This window comes from Grammomys surdaster, unplaced genomic scaffold, assembly GCF_004785775.1.
Source record: "Grammomys surdaster isolate TR1022 unplaced genomic scaffold, NIH_TR_1.0 191, whole genome shotgun sequence".
NCBI lineage: Eukaryota > Metazoa > Chordata > Mammalia > Rodentia > Muridae > Grammomys > Grammomys surdaster.
Genome location: NW_021604636.1, coordinates 6624391 through 6643321, shown reverse-complemented (window position 1 = coordinate 6643321; position 18931 = coordinate 6624391). Strand labels below are relative to the sequence as shown.

The following is an 18931-nucleotide window of genomic DNA, read 5'->3' as shown; positions in this document are numbered from 1 at the left end:
AACAAAAAACCGAAAAAACAAAACAAAATGAATGCTAAAATTAAATATATACATAGCACTAAATAAAGAGTCAATTTACTTTGATTTTTCTAGATGTTTGTTTAAGGACTAGGTTTCATTGCTAGTTCTTCCCCTGCCCCTCCCCCCCCATTTAGCTGAGTCATCCTACTGTTGTTAGTTTTAGTTGTTTCTTTACTAACATTCTATACTCCTTGTTTCTCTATAGTATGTCAAATTGCTACATCTTATCTGACCTGAGACAGGAAGAATGGTACCCAAGCACTTGGTCCTGATGGAAATGCCTTCCATTAGAATACACTGGAACTTGTTACAAGAGGATATGTGATATGCCAAATAATCATGTACAAACTTCAGGGAGGTATAGAGCTCTTCAATTTACCAAAGAAAAGGCCAGAAATAGAAGAGATACTTTTATATTAGATGAGATGGGTTTTCTAATGAATTTTTTTGTCTTTACAGATGGATCTAATACTTGATAACAGCAGCCATACCTTACTGGTTATTCTTTGGCAATTTTAAGAATGTATTTGAGTCAGTTTTTACTCTTCCTAGACATCTACATGTCTCATGTTACAGGAATTGCTACCTAGTGTCTTTCTATCCAACAACAGAAATCTGATTTTCAGCCGTGAATGTCCTTTTTAGCTACCTGTAGTTATTTAAGCAAGTATAAGATTTAGGGTAAAATTTCTGGCCAAACTCCTTAAATTAGGAAACTAAAATTCATCATTCATTTATAATTCATTTATAAAAGGAGAAATGTACCAAAACAGGGCTAGAAGTGGCCTTTCTTGCCTTATAAATGAAACTGAAAAACTCCCCAGCTTACAATATACCCAGTGTGCAACTGAAGCTTTCCTTTGACCCATTGACATGACAGGGTCTGTCCTCATACACCACATCAGTTACTAATTGTGCTGCTGATCCTAGCCAACAGAATAAAGCAAGAAAAATAAAAAGGAGGATGGCTACTGAAGAAGAAGAAGACCTTGTTATTCCCAGATGATGTGGCCCCCAACATAGGTTAGAATTAATGAAAGAAAATGTGTAAAGGTCTCAGAACAAAAATGAACATTCAAAATGAGTTGCATTTTGAAAAATTACTATTGAAAACTGAGATTTTGAAAAAAAAAAACCCTAAGGAATAGATGATGTAAAGAAAGATGGAAAAAAGTAAAGTGGTTTGTTTTTGTTTTTTGTTTGCTTGGGTTTTTTTTTTTTACACTGAAAATAATGAGGCTAACTGGTTTTCACAAATCAGTTATCTTTCACAAACGATGCCAAACTAATTCAACGTGGAAAGTCTTGCTTAACTAACAGCACTGGAATAACCACTTTTTTTTGGTGAAAACAAAAGAAAAATCTCAATGTTTTCCATTCTCAATATAAAAACTCATTTGGTTGTGATCAGAGGCCTAATTGGAAGACCTTTAACCTTATAATTTCTATAAGAAAATTTAGAAGAAAATTTTATCACCTTAAAATAGGCCAAAGTTTCTCAGAACAACAACAACAAAAATCAACTACAAATAAAAATTGATATAATGATCTCCAGCAAAATTTTGAAAAGAGATATCGTTAATATAATAAAATACAAGCTACAGACTGGTAAAAATATCTGAAAAACATATTGGACAAAGACCTTGTATCCGAAATACATAAAGAGGGGCAAGAGAGATGGCTCAACCGTCAGGAGCACTTACTGCTCTTGCAGAGAACCCAGGTTCAGTTACCAACACCCACAAGACGGCTCAGAACCATCTGAAACTCCAGTTCCAGGGTTTCTGGAGCCACCTTCTGAACTCTAAGGGCACTGAACATACGTGGTGGAAGGACAGACAAAATACTCACATACAATAAAATAAAAGGACCCATATAAAACAATATAAATAAGGTAATAAAAGATTTTAACTAGTTAAAATATTTGAAAAGGTATTTCCCCAAATGAGACATTAGCGCTCAGCTTCCAAAACTCATCAAACCACATCGCTGGCTATGTGCTCTTTTTCTAGAGCATATGTAAACGTTAGAACTCATGAAAAGACGTTCAGCATCATTCATCAATAAACACAAATTAAAGCAATGTCAAGGTAGCGCTACAGACCTATAGCAACGCCTAACATGAGAAGGACTGATTGCTTAGTGATAACCTAGTAAGTTGGATGCTACTCGTACAGCACTCATTAGTGACGCCGTGGATTCGAGCATGCAGAACACTTGCTAACCGTCCTTGGAAATACAAGGTGGCACCTCTACTTTGCGAAAGAGTCTGGTTGTTTCTTGAAAAAAGAAAACTTTAAAAATTATCAGATAATTCAGCAAATCTATTCTACCTATGCATCTAAGAGAAATAAAAAGAATATATTTTATTTAAAGATTGATATGCAAGTGGTTATACCAACATTGTTCACAATGTCTAAAACATGGAAACAATACAATGGACAGGAAACAGTCCTGTCCATCGATGGAAGGATGAATAAACAGTAGCTGATCCATAAAGGACTGTGTGCTAAAACGAAGTGGGACAGGCTGCTGACTTGCACAACAAAATCATAAAGAAATCCAAAAATGTTTTTGCTGAACAAAAGAAGCCAGACACAAGGAGTATACACTACCCATGCTCACATCTGTATGAGACCCAAGAATAGGCAAAAACAATCTAAGCAATAGAAACTAGGAAGTGGTTGCTTCAGAGGAAGCAGAATTGACTGCACTAGGTCATGAAGAATCCTTCTGAGGGGAAGATAAGTCTGGTATGTGGATTTTCTTGCCACACTCAATTACCAAAACTCATCAAGCAGCATTGTTGCCTGTGGCCTGTGTGTGTGTATAATAAGATTTAGTATATAATAGATAGTAATATATATATATATATATATATATATATATGACAATCTCTCTCTCTCTCTCTCTCTCTCTCTCTCTCTCTCTCTCTCTCTTAGGTCTTTATTGATCTGCTTACTTTCCTTTCTTACTTCCTGGAATAAAGACAGCATTAGTGCCTCAGACGTCTTCTTAGACCATGAAGATAAAACCCAAGCACCAATCATGGCTAAGCAGACAGCAGGGATGCCTTGGATTCCTGTGTGTGGATCTGCTAAGCTAACCCTGAACTGAGAGAAATAATTCTCCTCCTCAGCCAGTGTCTTTGTTACTTGCAAGCAAACACAATTCCTAAGAATTAGAATCAGTAAGAATTTCCTTTCAGGTTAAAACTGCTTTGGATTTGCTTTAGATTATGTTAGATTAAAGTTGAGAACTAGACTAAATTTCTTTTCTTTTTCCATGTATTATTTATTTACTTAGTCTGTTGTTAGTTAGTCAGTCAGTCAGCTTTTTGAGACACGGTTTCTCTGTGTAACCCTGGCTGTCCTGGAACTTGCTTCATAGGCCAGGCTGGCCTCGAACTCAGAGATCTGCCAGCCTCTGCCTCCCAAGTGTCAGGACTAAAGATGTGCACCATCACCAACCGGCTTATGAGGACTATATTAAACTATTTAAAATTGGCATAACACCATTTGTTCCTTATATACAAATTTTAATGTATTAAAATTTTAAATGTGAACACACATTTGAGAAATTGTATCTGTGTGTGTGTGTGTGTCTCTGTGTGTGTGTCTGTGTGTGTGTGTGTGTGTGTGTGAGAGAGAGAGAGAGAGAGAGAGAGAGAGAGAGAGAGAGAGGGAAATTGTAGTAAAAGGATAAGATTTTGGATCATACCAGATCTTTTCAGAAATCTTTACTTAGTAATGTGGCCTTGGGTAAATTGCTGACGTCTTGGGTCCCCTATCTCTTCCTCTGAGTACAGGACACACAGGAGACCAGCTTCAGCCCACCATCATTATAAGGATGGAATGAGATCATGTATATGACGAATTTGGCATAGAGGTTGACACCAAGCACATGGTAGCTTTTTTTTTAGTAGAATATTAAATACTTTGATTTTGAATATGTCATTGATGGTACAGATAAGCCATCACAAGACAATCCACCCTTGACTATTACCTGCATAATACATGGTTTTTAGTGTCTGATTATAGCATATTATAATAGAGGTGCTGCCTCATTTCCTGTTGAATTTAATTGCAGTGAAGGCTGCTTGCTTTCAGCAATGAGTGAAAGCCACATATCCCAAAGTACGTCAGAGGAAGGTGCAAAAATTGCTATTTTGACAGAAAGACTCAGAAAAAAAAATGTAGGTTGGTGTCAAATAGTCCTAGGAAGTGGTGGTCACTAGGAACTGAAGATATCTGAGGGATTGGTATGTGTGTCCTATGTAGTCAATGGTGAAAGACAGATTTTCCTTGCCCATAAACAGGAAACATAGTTGGCTCCATCCTGAACTGCAAACCTGGCAGAAGATGCAGGGTCTACAGGATCATGGAGTTATGATGACCCCACCTTGGCTGGAAGCTACCTAGGCCACAGAGAATTGCTGAGATCCAATCTTGAGGCAGAATGCCAGGGTTTTAACAAGCTGCTGGCACAGCAGCCCAGTTATGTGAATTCCATCTATACGAGTCAGTGCTCAGGGATGCCAGGGAGTTCACTCACTTACCTGCAAGGGTTGGTGATTTCCTCTGCTGTTGTTTTCATAAAAGGAGAAACAGGCTTTTCCACAAAAGAGCCAAAACCCAGTCTAAAGTTGCTGGTTAATTTAGACATCTCTTTAGCAAGCCGGGAGCCAAGCTCTTTGATTGTGTTTAGGTCGTCATCCATGGAGGCGGAGAGGTCCATGAGGTAATACAGATCTACTGGGTAATCTTCCGTCTGGCGGACCTGCACCTGCAGAGTCTGCTCACCCCCTGCAAAGTCCCAAGAGAAAGGCAAATCGGTAAACACAGCAGTTCTTTGTAAGTAACCAATTTTGAGCTAGCTGGCTAGTTTATTTCAGTGTGACCTTATTAAGATGCATGGAATCTCCTGAACTGTGTGCTAACACTTATCAATGAATATGTCCATGTAAATCTCTCAGCAGTGAGTTTTGAAGGACTGAAGGAGGTGTATGTTGGAATATCTTATATCTCCTTGGGAAAAGTAGCATCCATTTAGATGGAAGACAAGCTGCATCTTTCTGTGTGCGGCTTTAGAAAGGGTGAACCAAATAAAGGGGAGATTAAATCTATATTTCAGTCCCTGCAGAAATATGCGGTAATGTGGTAGACATTTGAGACTTCAAATGGTCATCATCAGACAAGCTGTCTTCAGTGACATTTGGAATGCAATGAAGAGACAAAGAGATGTGTTAGTAATTCCCCATTTCCTTCAGATTGGGAAATGAAAATCCCAATAACCAATGGTGTGTGATGGGGTATCAGAAGGAATACTGGATAGCAAGGCACAGACATAGCAGTAGGAAGCCATACCATACCTGGTCTCAACTTAAGAACCAAGCTTTGAGGAGCAATCTGAACAATGTCAGAACTATTTTTCTGTTGACCTATGCTGAGAGGCTTATTTTGAAGTACTTCTACTTGGGAGACAGGGTTTTCGATGAAGGGTAATTGACATCCTTTGGCTAAAAGATTCACTGGGGTGTCACACCTTACGGCAGCTCCGGACAGGTGGGTGAAATTCTAAAGGGGGAAAAATAACAACGAGAAAAAAAAAGGCAAATCTGCATTTCCTTGTAAGATTCCAGACATTAAATTTTTATGAAATAAGTACATGCAAACAAGTACATGCTAGGAGCATCACATCCCCCACATGACTGGCGGTGATTGGCAGATGGAGCTCTGTGATAGCTGAATAACTGGGGAATTTAGCCAGCATTTTTTTTTTAAAAAATAAACCTCAGCCTCTTTTTTTAAACTATATTTAGTCTAATTCATCTTACAGTTTTTTTCCAAAGCCCATGTTATAAAATGTCTTCAGTAATCTGAGTATATCTTTTAAATGTCTGAGTTCCCAAAGTTGCTATTTTCCTGAGAATTTGTTCCAGATGAATATCTGGTTCCTGGATTTCTAGCCTAGGACTATCACCAAACCCAGAGAGATGTTTCCTGTGGAGCCATAGAGATGTTTCCTGTGGATTCCTCAAGGACAGGGCACCTAACATCTCCCTGTCTGCCACTCTTCTGCTTTTATTGGATGGTGTGTTAATTATAGCATCCCTGCACTTGAACTGACCTCTCAAGGACTTTAAGCTCAGTATCTTAAAGGATTCTAGTTCAAGGTCTTTTAGAATGACCTCCACAACCTGGGTCCGGAGGCTGAAAGAGAAGATGGTTTTAAGGTGTGCATTCTGTCTGGGATTTCAGAAAGTCCCAGCCCTTCAGGTCCATCCAAAGAGAAGGTGGGGCGGTGGAGGGCTCAATGGAGATGTTGCCACTCTGATCTCCAGAGCAAGGAGACAGAGCCAAAGCATGAACAGAACAAGTGCTACCGATAGGCAAAGCTGACCCTGAACTGAATTGACCTGAGGCCCTTGGGCGCGCGTGTGTGTGTGCATGCGTGTGTGTGTGTGTGTGTGTGTGTGTGTGTGTGTGTGTGATTTGCTCATGGAAGCCAGTTTGGTGCCTACTAAAAACCAAACTATACTCATGTCTTTTCTTGCCCATTAGGATTCTAAGCTATCACTACTATTTTCACAAACTAGAAAAGTTATACTTCTTCTGAAATTGACTTTCAAAAATACAGTTTGTTACCTGCCAATCAGACCTATTCAGATTTACAGCTATAACCTGGGTCTGGCAAACTGCATCCTCTCATGACATAATAAAGGCAAACAGTAGCTGCACGGGGCTTCGGAATGCTTCCTGACATAGTGCAATAGCTATCAGCTCTGCTCAGCCTTTGCTAAAAGAATAAAGTTGGAGGCAGAGCTGGAGAGATGGCTCAGCAGTTAAGAGCACTGACTGCTCTTCCAGAGCTCCTGAGTTCAATTCCCAGCAACCACATGGTGGCTCACAACCATCTATAATGGGATCTGATGCCTTCTTCTGGTGTGTCTGAAGACAGCTATGGTATACTCATATAAATATAATAAATAAACCTTTAAAAAGAGAATAAAGATTGAGAGGAGCAGTTTGTAAGTTCGTGTATACACTCAGTTGTCCTCATCCTTTGCACTGACGGCCACAGCTGTCTGCCACAGCTGACATACTCACAACTGCTTTTATTGTTTAAGAGGCCTCTAAAGTGATCTGGCCTTAAAACTTGATGATCACTTAACTAGCTACAAATAAAACCCTCAGTAGCACCTTAGGAAACACTTAGTTATGAATTCAATATAAAAACGAATTTAATTATAAATTCTAGTGGGCTAGAGAGATAGGCCAACAGCTAACAATGCTTATTGCTCTTCTGAAGAACCCAAGTTCGGTTCCCAGCACTCATATCAAGAAACTCATAACTGCCTATAAGTGTCATTCCAGGTGATCTGATTCTGTCTTCTGGCCTCCATGGGTAACACACACACACACACACACACACACACACACACACACACACACAGTAAACATAAACTCCAGATTGACACAATATTTTTTGTCTCTGCCATGAAACTAATATTGTCTTCTAGACTATGTCCAAAGAGTATATGGGTTTGTTCCTTGTTGAATATTCTCAACCCTGCATTTCGTATTTGACCTTAAAAGAGAATAATTGCCTTGAATTTTATTTGTGGCCTAAGCAGTTAAGGCAGTGTGTGGGGAGGAGCAGGCTTGTTTATGCTTTCTGTATGTGAGACAACCCTCCACAGATACATAATAAACAGGGAATTTGGACCCTAATATTTACAGCCCAGGTCTATCCAGGCGTCTAGATTCCTTTCCCTTTGCATGCCACTTGGTTCCTGCTGTTGACATTTGTAAGCCTTGATTGGCACTTAGATTCTTTCCAAGGGGTGGGACTTAAACAACCAGAAAGCCAAGGCTGTTTTTTCTTACTGTGAATCCTTTACACTACACATTGCTCTCGGCATCACAGCACAGGCTGTGACTTGGTCTGTCTTGCTATTTAGTCCTCACGCTCTCCACACTTCTTCACACAAGTTTTATTCTGATCAGACAAGGACCATTTCTTTAGAGCAGCAGTTCTCAGCCTTCTTAATGCTGCAACCCTTTAATGACCCCCAACCAGAAAATTATTTTTGTTGACACTGCATAACTGTAATTTTGCTACTATTATGAATCATCATGTAAATCTATGTGTTTTCCAATGATCTTAGGCAACCCCTGTGAAAGGGTCATTCAACCCAGACAGGGATCGTGACCTACAGGTTTCGAACCACCACTTTAGAACTTTGCTGTGCCCACTCTGTTCATGACTATATAAAAGAATTGGCTGACTCCTGAATCATAGTTTTCACTTCTTGAAGTACCTAGCACAGACTCACAATGGATCTCGGATCCCAGATGGAACACAACTACATTGTATCAACATCAATGTCTGCTTAGCTTTGGACAAAATCTCCATGGCCACCAATTATCCAGAAAGAATGTTACACCAGCAAACAGCTAGAAAGACTTTATAGGAAGAGACGTAACCAGATGGCTGGCACCCCTTTAGTCACAACACTGGTCAGGCAGAGGCAGCCACACCTCTGTGAGTTCCAGGCCAGCCTAGTCTACATAGTGAGCCCCTTGCCAGCCAGTGCTATGTAGTGAGACCCTGTCTCAAAAATAAAAATAAAAAATAAAGTAATTAAATTAAATGAGAGAATTGTCTAGATTTAATAAAGGATATTCAGTTTTTAAAGAACAATTTGGCAACCATTCCTTCAGTGAGTTGTTTCCAAAGTATAGATGAATCCAGCTTTGATCCACTGACCCTCACGTTCTTCTCTTGATCTTGTTTACTCATTCAACCCCACAGAGAGAAGCGCTTTCACCAGGATATTATCGGTAATGGATGTGGGAGCAGTGGTAGAAACAGGGTGATAGCCAGGGATTTACCTCCTGGGAGCACCAGGCGCAGTGAGGTCCTGTGAGCAGGCAGTCTGAGCAGGTTTCTGCACCACCCCAGGCACAGCCACCTAAGGGCAAAGCCGCAACAGGCAAGGATTAAAGCACTCTCCTTCATCCTGCTTATGGGACTAACCCTTCTTACTTGAGCGAAGCTATATAAAAATTCACTTTATAAGATTAATCCTCTGAAGGCTAGTAACTTACATCAAAGTTTATAGCTTAGATCCATCGCATTGGAAATATCTTACATCATGTAAACAGTGTCTCAGACCACAACCACGTCTAACTGCTCAGTACAGAATCACTGGATTTAGCCTCCTGTTCAACACCTGCCGCTTAATTTCAAAAACGTGTCTGTACTCATTAAAAAAGGTTTCTCTTATACATTCAGCATTTCTGTTCCTCCACTCTCACGATTATGACTCCCAGGTGGACGGCCTTGTTGTGCAACAAAACAGAAAAGCTTTCGAAGTGGCCAACAGGACGACACTCACCCGTCCCCATTGTTCAGGGACGCTGTCTAATCCTCCTCATTAAAACGCCCGTGAAGCCTTTGTATTTATTTACCTTGTACCTAGAACATTCACCCGGGGGAAATGCCCTTCGTCTGCCTCCTATAGTTTGTCAAATTGTCTCAGTGGCATGAGAGCCATCAGACAGATCGAATGAAAGATGACTGTAGGTCTGTTCTCTGAACCAAATGACAGTTTGTCAAGCATACGACGAGAGCGATATCTGAGAGAGCTTCGGGCTTACCTTGGACGTGATCATTCCTTCCTAGAAGTAGCAGGAACAGGCAGACCAGCTCAATCCCCATTCGGTTCAGTTTTCACTGTGCAGACAGATTAAAAATGAATTACCTTCAGGGTTACAAGACCAAAGCTGGAAGCCGGGAAAGTCTTTCTTGCAGTGATTTAAAAAAAAAAAAAGTAAAACTACTTACACTGCTTTGAAAAGTAACTTGAGCTGTAAATTCAAAAGCTTTCATTAAGACTGAAATGAAAACAGAAGCTACCTGGACAGGCAAAGCAGAAAAGCTGTGTTTAAAAGCAACTTCAACATGCCTACTTCCTCATTTACCTTATAAGGAAGTCAGGTGTACAATCCCCAGGAAGGTGGGGAGACTCGGTGCAGGAGACATTTTTATGTGTGTCAATTCTATTAGCTGTACTGTATCCTAGAGAAAATTAGTCTCTTTAGTGAAAAGCTGATCAGTGAGCTGTCAAAAGGCGGATTTAAATGTATGGTTCTCATACCAATTTTAATTTAATGCCATAAGGATGTGAAATAAAACACCAGAACTTAAGCTAAAATGTAAAGAAGCTTTTAAAAAAGAGAAAGACAACTGAAAATACCTGAGATTTTTGGTTTTCATGTTAGAGCCTCTGCAGAGAATTGAAATGAGCTCTGAAAAATATAAATATTATTTTACAGTCAAATTAGAAGTTAGACAAAGGAGAACAAAACACTGTCTATCAAATTATATAAGAAATATTTTTCACATGCCTAGAATTTTTGTTTTTAAAAGTGTATTAAAAGCACTGTATATGAAGATCACCTAGATCAAAATAAAGCCTCCGCACAACAGAAACAATAGAGAAGGAAACAATAGTAGCCAAGATTCTGAATCTCTGTCTCTAGAGCATTCTTCCAGGATGGTGACCACGCAGAGCAGTTGGTGAGCACAAGGGAGATCCTGTGGTCCATCAAGTACCAAGAGAATAAAACAAACAAAACATTACTAAAAACAAGGTAAAAAAAAAAAAGAAAGAATGAAAAGAAAGGAAAGGAAGGGCTTCCAGCTCCTGGCTTGGCACATAGGAATCATTTATTTGTTATATAAATGACAGCTCAAAATGAGTACATTCTACAGGTAAATCTGTGAGGTTCGGATCCCTCGCCCCCTCACCCCCACCCTCCCTTCCATGGCCCTTTGGGATTTGTAGAAACTGTGAGCAGGTAAGAATCAAATGCTCTGTCACTCTGAGCCATCTGACCTTAGGCAGGCTCCTTTATGTCTGGGCTCACGTCCTGAGAGACTATCTTTTGAAGGTGTGTTTCCAGGCAAGTGTGAGAAACCTGGAAAGAGAAGAAAATAAATTATAGGCTACTCAGATTTTTTTTTTCTCCAGAAGCCTATATTCTGTTTTCAACTCTGTCATAAACAAAACCCAGGAAGAAAACAGAAAGACTCCCTCAGCAAGAATTCAGGTTAGAGAGCTGAAAGAAAACAGTGTGTGAAATGTGTGCCCGCATTTGAAGGCTGGTGGAGCCAGGACTCTCTGCCTGTGATACATACTGCAGCCAGGTTTAAAACCCACCGGCAAATGTTTTCTGAGCATTTGTGCCACATACTTTCTCTTAAGATATACTTTTATTTTTAGTTGACATAACAATTGAATGCGTCCTTAGAGAAGGGTGTGGGATTTCAATGATTGTGTATAACATGATCAGGTCACTGGTGTATCTGTTACCCCAGAAACACATTCTCTATCAATATCACATATCTGTGTGTGTGTATAAAATGTATATCAATGCATATATATCAATGCATATATATGAAATTGATTATATATACATATATTTGTATATATATATACATACATATATATTTCTTTGGGGAATGATCAAAATCCTCTGTGATTAACTAATTTTAAATAATCAATAAACTATTTTTAACCAAAGTTGTCTTGCTATGTTTTAGAATATTAGATGCTATTCCTCCTCAAATGGCATCCTGGTACCCAGTAACCATCATCTCTCCATCCCTCCCTCCCATCCTTTTCTGTCTACACTCTTCTGTTTGCTACATCTTTGTTCTCAACTATTTACTTTGTGTGTGTGTGTGTGTGTGTGTGTGCCCGTGTGCATGACCTTGTGCATGTGGGTGTGCGAGTGTGTGTGTAGGGGTGTGTGTGTGTGTTTATGTGTGTGTGTGTACGTGTAAATAGTTGCTGATATTCATGTGTGATATCGGGAAGGTCAGAGGACAACTTTTTTGGAGTTGGTTCTTTGCCTCCTTGTTGAAGCAGGCTCTCTTTCATAGTTTCTGTTGCTAGCCAGGCCGAGAGCCTCCAGCCTTGCATCTCACCACAGGCGTGCTGGGATTATAGGTATATACACCCCACTACATCCAGCTTTATGTGAATTCCAGGGATCAAAATTATGTTACCAGGCTTGCGTGGCAAGTGTTATTGTCTGCTCAGCTGTCTCCCCAGACGGGTAGTTTCTGTTTTTGAGAAGGTTCTGTACTGCTTTCCCCAATGCAGATATTACTCTTTAAATTAAAAAAATATTATTTATTTTTATTTTATTATATAAATATTTGCCTACACATACATAAATATACTGTGTGCCCACTACTCACAGAACCCAGAAGAGGATAGTAGATCTTTTGGAACTGAAATTACAGACAGTTGTGAGCTGCCAAGTGGGTCTAAGATACAAACCAAGGTCCTCTGTAAAAACAGCAAATGCTCTTAATTACTGAGCTATCTCTCCAGCCCCAGGTATTATTCTTGAAGCAGACGCTATGTGAGGAAAATAAATAAAATAAAATGAAACAGGTGTTTTCTTCAGACTGCAGATATTTTAGGGTGGGTCAGTGAGGGAATGAACTGTGGACAGTAATACAGCTGGGTTAAAGGTAAAGGAGGAATGTTCTCCTATTTAGGGAAGTCAAGAGAGTTTTCTGATTCTTCCATCTGACAGAGTCCTGGATGAGCTGGGAAACACAGCAAAGCACCAAAGCTTGTGGAAGCCACTCAACAGATGCTTTTTAAAGGAAAGGAGAAAGGGGCAGGGTTGGGATGAAGAACATGACTGTATCTAGAGGCAGGGGTCAGGACATCCTTGGGACTGAATTTGTTGGCCTTTCCTTCAGTCTCTGCTTTACACTTTGTCCTTGTATTTCCCTTAGACAGGAGCAATTCTGGGTTAAATTTTTGTGAAGGGTGGGTGACCCCATCCCTCAACAGGAGGCCGTGTCTAACCTCTGGATATGGTTTCTACAGGTTCTCTCTTCCTCTTGTTGGGTGTTTCAGCTAATGTCATCCCCATTGGGTCCTTGAAGCATCCCACTTTTCTGGCATCTGGGACTTTCTGGTGGCTACCCCCAGTCTCCATCTCCCATTGCTATACACCTCTGTTCAATTTCCTGACCCTCTCTGTACATCTCACCCATCTCTTCCCACACCTGATCCTGCCCCCCTTTTACCCTCCTTCTCTTCTCTCCCTCCCAAGTCCCTCTCACCCTCAACCTCCTGTGATTATTTTGCTCCCCCTTCTAAGTAGGACTGAGACATCCACATTTTGGTCTTCCCTATTCTTGAGCTTCATATGGTCTGTAAGTTGTATCATGGGTATTACGATCTTTTTTCCTAATATCCACTTAGCAGTGATATATGCCATGTGTTTTCTTTTGAGACTGTGTTACCTCAATCACGATGATATTTCTAGTTCCATCTAATGCCTGTGAATTTCATAAAATCATTGTTTTTAGTGGCTAAGTAGCATTCCATGTGTAAAGGTACCATATTTTCTGTATCCATTCCTCTGTTGAGGGACATCTGGGTTGTTTCCAGCCTCTGGCTGTTATAAATAAGGCTGCTATGAACATAGTGGAGCATGTGTCCTTGTTTTAGGTTGGAGCATCTTTGGGTATATGCCCATGAGTGGTATAGCTGGGTCCTCAGGTAATATTATGTCCAATTTTTCTGAGAAACCACCAGACTAATTTCCAGAATGGTTGTACCAGCCTGCAATCCCACCAACAATGGAGGAGTGTTCCTCTTCTTCACAGCTTTGCCCGCATCTGCTGTCACCTGAGTTTTTTATCTTAGCCATTCTGACTGGTGTGAAGTGGAATCTCAGGGTCATTTTGATTTTCATTTTCCTGATGACTAAGGATGTTGAACATTTCCTTAAGTGCTTCTCAGCCATGGGAGATTCCTCAGTTGAGAACAATATCAACCAACTAGACTACCCAAAGCTCCCAGGGACTAAACCACCAACCAAAGAGTACACATGGAGGGACCCATGACTCCAGCCGCATATGTAGCAGAGGATGGCCTTGTCTGGCATCAATGAGAGGAGAGGCCCTGGGTCCTTTGAAGGCTCAATGTCCCAGTGTAGGGGAATGATAGGGCCGTGGTGTGAGAGTGGGTGGGTGGGTGGGTGAAGGAGCACCTTCATAGAAGCAAGGGGAGGGGGATGGGATCGAGGGATTTGGGGAACTGAGAAGGGGGATAACATTTGAAATGTAAATAACAAAATAACCAATAGAAAAAGAGATTGAACTTGAATTTTATTCTAAATAGTTTTAAATCTCATTGGAAGGTTAGAAGAAAAGAAATGATATGGTTTCCCCTCCTTTAAAAAAAAATCTCTATGGCCCTGTGCATGTTAGAATGCAGTGAGCCAGGCTGAGGGGTGTATAGTGAGAGGGGTGTGCTGTCCTATTTAGAGAAGTCAAGAGAGGTTTTTCTGATCCTTTCTGACTGCCCATTAGGAAAGGGGTGATCATGGGGATGGACATGGTGCTAGTCGGGACTAGGCTGTTGATATGTGAGTAGAGAGACACTGGGATTCAGGATAGACTTGGAAGTGGACTGTGTTCAAGGATTAGATGTGACTATGAAAGGAAGAAACATTTATGGCCAGAGACCCTGAGTGGCAATGCTCTTGACTGAGAGGTTATCGAGGGGAAGCAGCTTTCATATGGAAGATGAGCATCAAGAATATGATTGTTTGAGATCCCAGAAGATACCATGGATGCAGCCAAACATCGAAACCTGGAGCATTGGCCGATATCAAAATACAAAGTATAGAACTGGATACATCATCGTAGACTAACAGCTACGGGGCTGAAGATATTCAAATACAGGAGTTTAAATAAGATCTCCATGAAAATGGACACGGGTGAGGAACAGCCCTGGGCCTGGCCTAACTGTATCTAGCAGTGAAGGGGGCTGCACAGAATAAAGGAATCTCCTAAGTAACAAACACTCCAAGCTGGATCTAGCAGTGAAGAGGGCAGTACAGAATAAAGGAAACGGCTAGCACACACTCCATCTTGCCAAAGAGGAAGTGTCTTTGTTACAAAACAATTCCCTGACTATCTCTCATGTTTTGACTCTTCTTTGCTGGCAGAGGCAATGGATGCCTTTTTTCTGGACCTCAGGAATGTTTAAGTGAACAGTCTCTGAGGAGAGACAGAGAGTCTCTCTTTAAAGCCCGCGGGGAATTGCTTACTGCTTTGAAAGCTCCAGACTGTGTCTCTGTCCAGAGTAAGGGACAAGTGTGCTTACACCTTGCAAAGTTAGCAAGAGAGAGCAGGCATGCTTGCTGACTGCCCGCTATGAAAGGCTTGAGTCCTCTAACCCAGGATTTCTGTCTCGGAGCCCAGCTCTATCTCGGAGCCCAGCCTACACCATCTGTAGGCATCTCTTTCCTTTCGTGTCGTCTTGGGAGAACTGAGGTTGGGAGATAGATAAAAGAATGCGCTGACACTCTGGCCATTGCTTCGGCTGTGAGCAATAAAGTTCTTTATCTCTGACACAAACATATCGTGTCTCAGTCAGTACCCAGGAATCCCTGACAGGCTTGGCAGTACATAGAAACCCCAGAGACCCTTCAGCCCTTCCTGGTTTGTGACAATCTCCTCAAGCTGTACCTCTCTCTTCACACTGAACGTGTAACTTTTCAACATTGCTTTGGGAGAAAAGATCTCGCATCCATGAGGTTGCCCCACATGACTTAGACTGAACACTGATGCTGGTCTCCAGAGGCACCCCAGGCTCCAGAGCTGTCTACCCTCAGACCTCTCAGGTCACTGTGGATGAATTGGCATCATTGGTATCTGCACAGCTTTTCAACTGCCCCGTCTCTAGAATTTTCGCTGGGGTTCTATCTGCCACCACACACCTCTTCTTCTTGCAGGACAGTGGGACTACTCCTCCTCAGCCTCGTTTATGATTAGGAGCTCTAGTGACTGCCCTTGCAAATGGGATGTGTGTGGGGGCGGCGCACAGTATTTCAACCAAATGCAGGCATTGAGGTACTGAGGGGAATTGGGAAAACCCGGTTGGACTTGTGAAATTGAGTATCTTTGAATTGTATCGGACTTTTTCATATAAACACTTCCATCCCGGTCAGGAGAATTGCAATTACTTCGGGATATGTATTTTTGTGTTCCCAGTAGTAACCCTCTGGTGTCCCTCATTTCCAGGCCCATGCAACGTGGCCCCTGCTCTCTGCAGGCCCTTGTCTGTCTCCCACCTGCCCAGTTTGGCTCACTGCTCCTGGTCTCTGAGAGACTCTTGTGTCTCTCACATCCTCATTTCCCACGGATGTTCCAGAGCATCCCTTACCACTTGCTTGCACTTTCTGAATACTGACCTCTCTCCCTCTCTGCACTGTGAGGGTGGGGATTTTTAGCATAAATTTACATAAGGAACATCGATTGAATTCTTACTATGCAGCAGGATGGAATCGCATCTAGTTAATCTTTTTGTTCCCAGTGAGCAGCACAATGCGTGGCACTTCATAAGTAGTTAGTTATGTTTATGGGGCAGAGTAATGGAATGTATGTTTTCATGGCCTAGCATTTCACCAGCAACAGGGCAGTCACTCAAGAGATAATAAATGAACAGATAAGCAAACAAATAGATTGTTTGGGAGGGTGCAGAATACAGCCAGGGGAAGAGACATTATGCTTCCTGCTTGGGTTGTGATGAGAACTGACAAAAGGCTTCTTATGCGGAGAACAGAAGATGAAGGAGGGACTGAAGGGAAGACAGTGTAAGAGAGGGTTCAAGAAAATACCCCTTCCACCAGCTCCACATTGATGTGGTCTGAATATCGTATTCAAAGCTCTAAGTTATGGAGAAGGTTTGGTCTTGCTTCCTGAAGATTCAGTGCCCAATGCCCTGCCCTCAGAAGGGAAGGGATGCAGCCCTCTCTGATCATCCTACAAGCAGGGAACCCACTAGTTTAAGTGTTCTGATGGAAACTTTGTCCCTTAGCCAAGCAGGTCATTTTCTTCTGTATCTTCAGATAGTAGTCTTCCTTATCCTCAGGGGACAAGCATCAAGACCCCTGGAAGTCACAAAGGTACCAAGCCCTGTACTATGATTTTTCCCGTAAATAAGTCCCCAGATTTCATGACTACCCTGTTTTAAGCAAGCACACATACCATGCCTCTAACTGGTGTAGTTTGGGATGCGGCAAGACTCACGCAGATTTCTTTTCCTTTCTCATAGTTTTTCAGATATTCTGGTTCTCAACATAGACTTTAGCTACCATAGCATACAAGTTTTCTGTCCCTATGTTGAGAATTTTCACCTTTTCTACTTAAAGCAACTTTTTATTGCTCCACTTTGGATACCTAAGTTCCAGCATCACCATGTGTGTTCTTCAAAGGCATGGTTTTTTTTTTTTTTCAAGTAAAATAAGAATTTCTTGAATACAATTCAAGTAGCACCATGGCAGCTGAAAGCTGATATAACCAAGAGGGATAATGAGTAGCACATACTAGACGGATACACTTGACAAAGGAGTCATTCATGCCCTGGGTGGGAAGAAACGAGATGGTGCAAGATTTTACCCTGAATGGTTCACTACTGAAATCTTAAATTACATTTCTTTCTAGAATTTTCCATTTAATATTTTTAGACTGCGGTTGACTGTGTATAACTAGAACCTTAGAAAGCCAAACTATAAATGTGTGAGTATAGGGAAAATACTATATGCAGCTGTAGGTGGGAGATCAGGAATCTTGTAATGAGGGGTAAAGCTGGCCAGAAGGATTGGGGAGAGAGGCAGGAGCTCATTAGGCTAGAGGGAAGAAGCCTCTTTAAGAGGGATTCCACAGTTATGTGGAAGCCAAAGGCAGAGGAAAAATACCAAGTCAGAGATGAGCATCAGAATGAGGTCATCAGTAGTAAAAAGCACTGAGCCATGTACATGGACAAAGACTATCAGATCCCCAGGCTAACTCTGCTGAGAGGAAGCCATGACCCAAGCTTCTGTGGGCACAGATGTTCTCGTAGGTTCATCTCACTAAGGCTCAGCTACTCCTAGCTTTCCCAAGCGCCCCTTCTCTGTTGGAACAGTAAATCTTTAATAACAAATCTGCATTCATTGTAGGTGACTAAATCTTTGTATTTCTTACAAAGATCTTGCCATACTGTCTACACTTTCAGACAGGGTGGTTAAGCTTCCAGAACATGGCCATTGCATTTGCTTAGAGCCAAGCCTGGAGGCTCTGACTAACATTTGAGAGTTTGACCCTCTTCAAAGAGTATGAGCTAAGAGGTAGGCCCTCAGCTGGTCTTTATTTGGAAGGTGTAGGAGGAAGTTCCTGGCTTTGAGAATCTGTATTAACACAGTGTGACTCACTGTGTTTAGCTTTGGCCCAGCCATTCATCCTTATCAAAGAATGGCTATCTAGATCCTCTAGCCTGCCCTAGCGCTCATGAAAACACTCCTAGATTGGGAAATGTGAGCTAACCCGGAAGGGGAAACCAACTGGATCATGGGGGCCTTGATAATGACCACTGACTTAGGCTGGCCCTTGCTCAGTTATCTGCTTTACTTAAGTACCCATGACACATCTCTTTGTGTTGTTTGTTTATTTGTTTGTTTGATTGATTGATTTGGTTTTTTTTCCCCCTGTGGAAATATTTGATAGTGAGAAGTTAAAAGAAGAGAGTGTAAATGAAGGTCTTGTCTTTGAGTCTGCTGTGGATATACCTGTGTGGGTCAGCCTGGGAATTGCTTGCAGAACTCTATGGCTCATTTGGGTGTGTGTAACAGAGTCACAGAATCTAGAAGTGGATTTGCCCTGAATTTTAAGACCTTTAGGAAAATTGTTTTTAAAAAGGGATGTGTTTAGACTTCTTGCTGTCCTGCCATTGTGAGCACAATGTCTACAATGTATTAAGCACAAAATTGTCTCTTGATGTAGACCATACAGTTGAGTTACGAGTTATATATTTTTT

At 41.3% G+C, this 18931-nt stretch overlaps 1 protein-coding gene across 1 annotated transcript in view; it reads right to left on the bottom strand.

Moving 5' to 3' along the window:
• The window catches only part of Itgb6 (integrin subunit beta 6), a 70095-nt gene extending 60171 nt beyond the window's left edge, over nucleotides 1–9924 (bottom strand). Inside the window, exons 1-5 of the mRNA XM_028769270.1 lie at nucleotides 9874–9924; nucleotides 9687–9762; nucleotides 8919–8998; nucleotides 5393–5597; nucleotides 4580–4826 (exon numbers count right to left, since the gene is read on the bottom strand). Coding sequence (XP_028625103.1) covers nucleotides 4580–4826; nucleotides 5393–5597; nucleotides 8919–8998; nucleotides 9687–9747 — 593 coding nt within the window. The 5' untranslated portion in view covers nucleotides 9748–9762; nucleotides 9874–9924. The remainder of the gene's footprint in view (nucleotides 1–4579; nucleotides 4827–5392; nucleotides 5598–8918; nucleotides 8999–9686; nucleotides 9763–9873) is intronic.
• Nucleotides 9925–18931: the final 9007 nt, after the last annotated feature.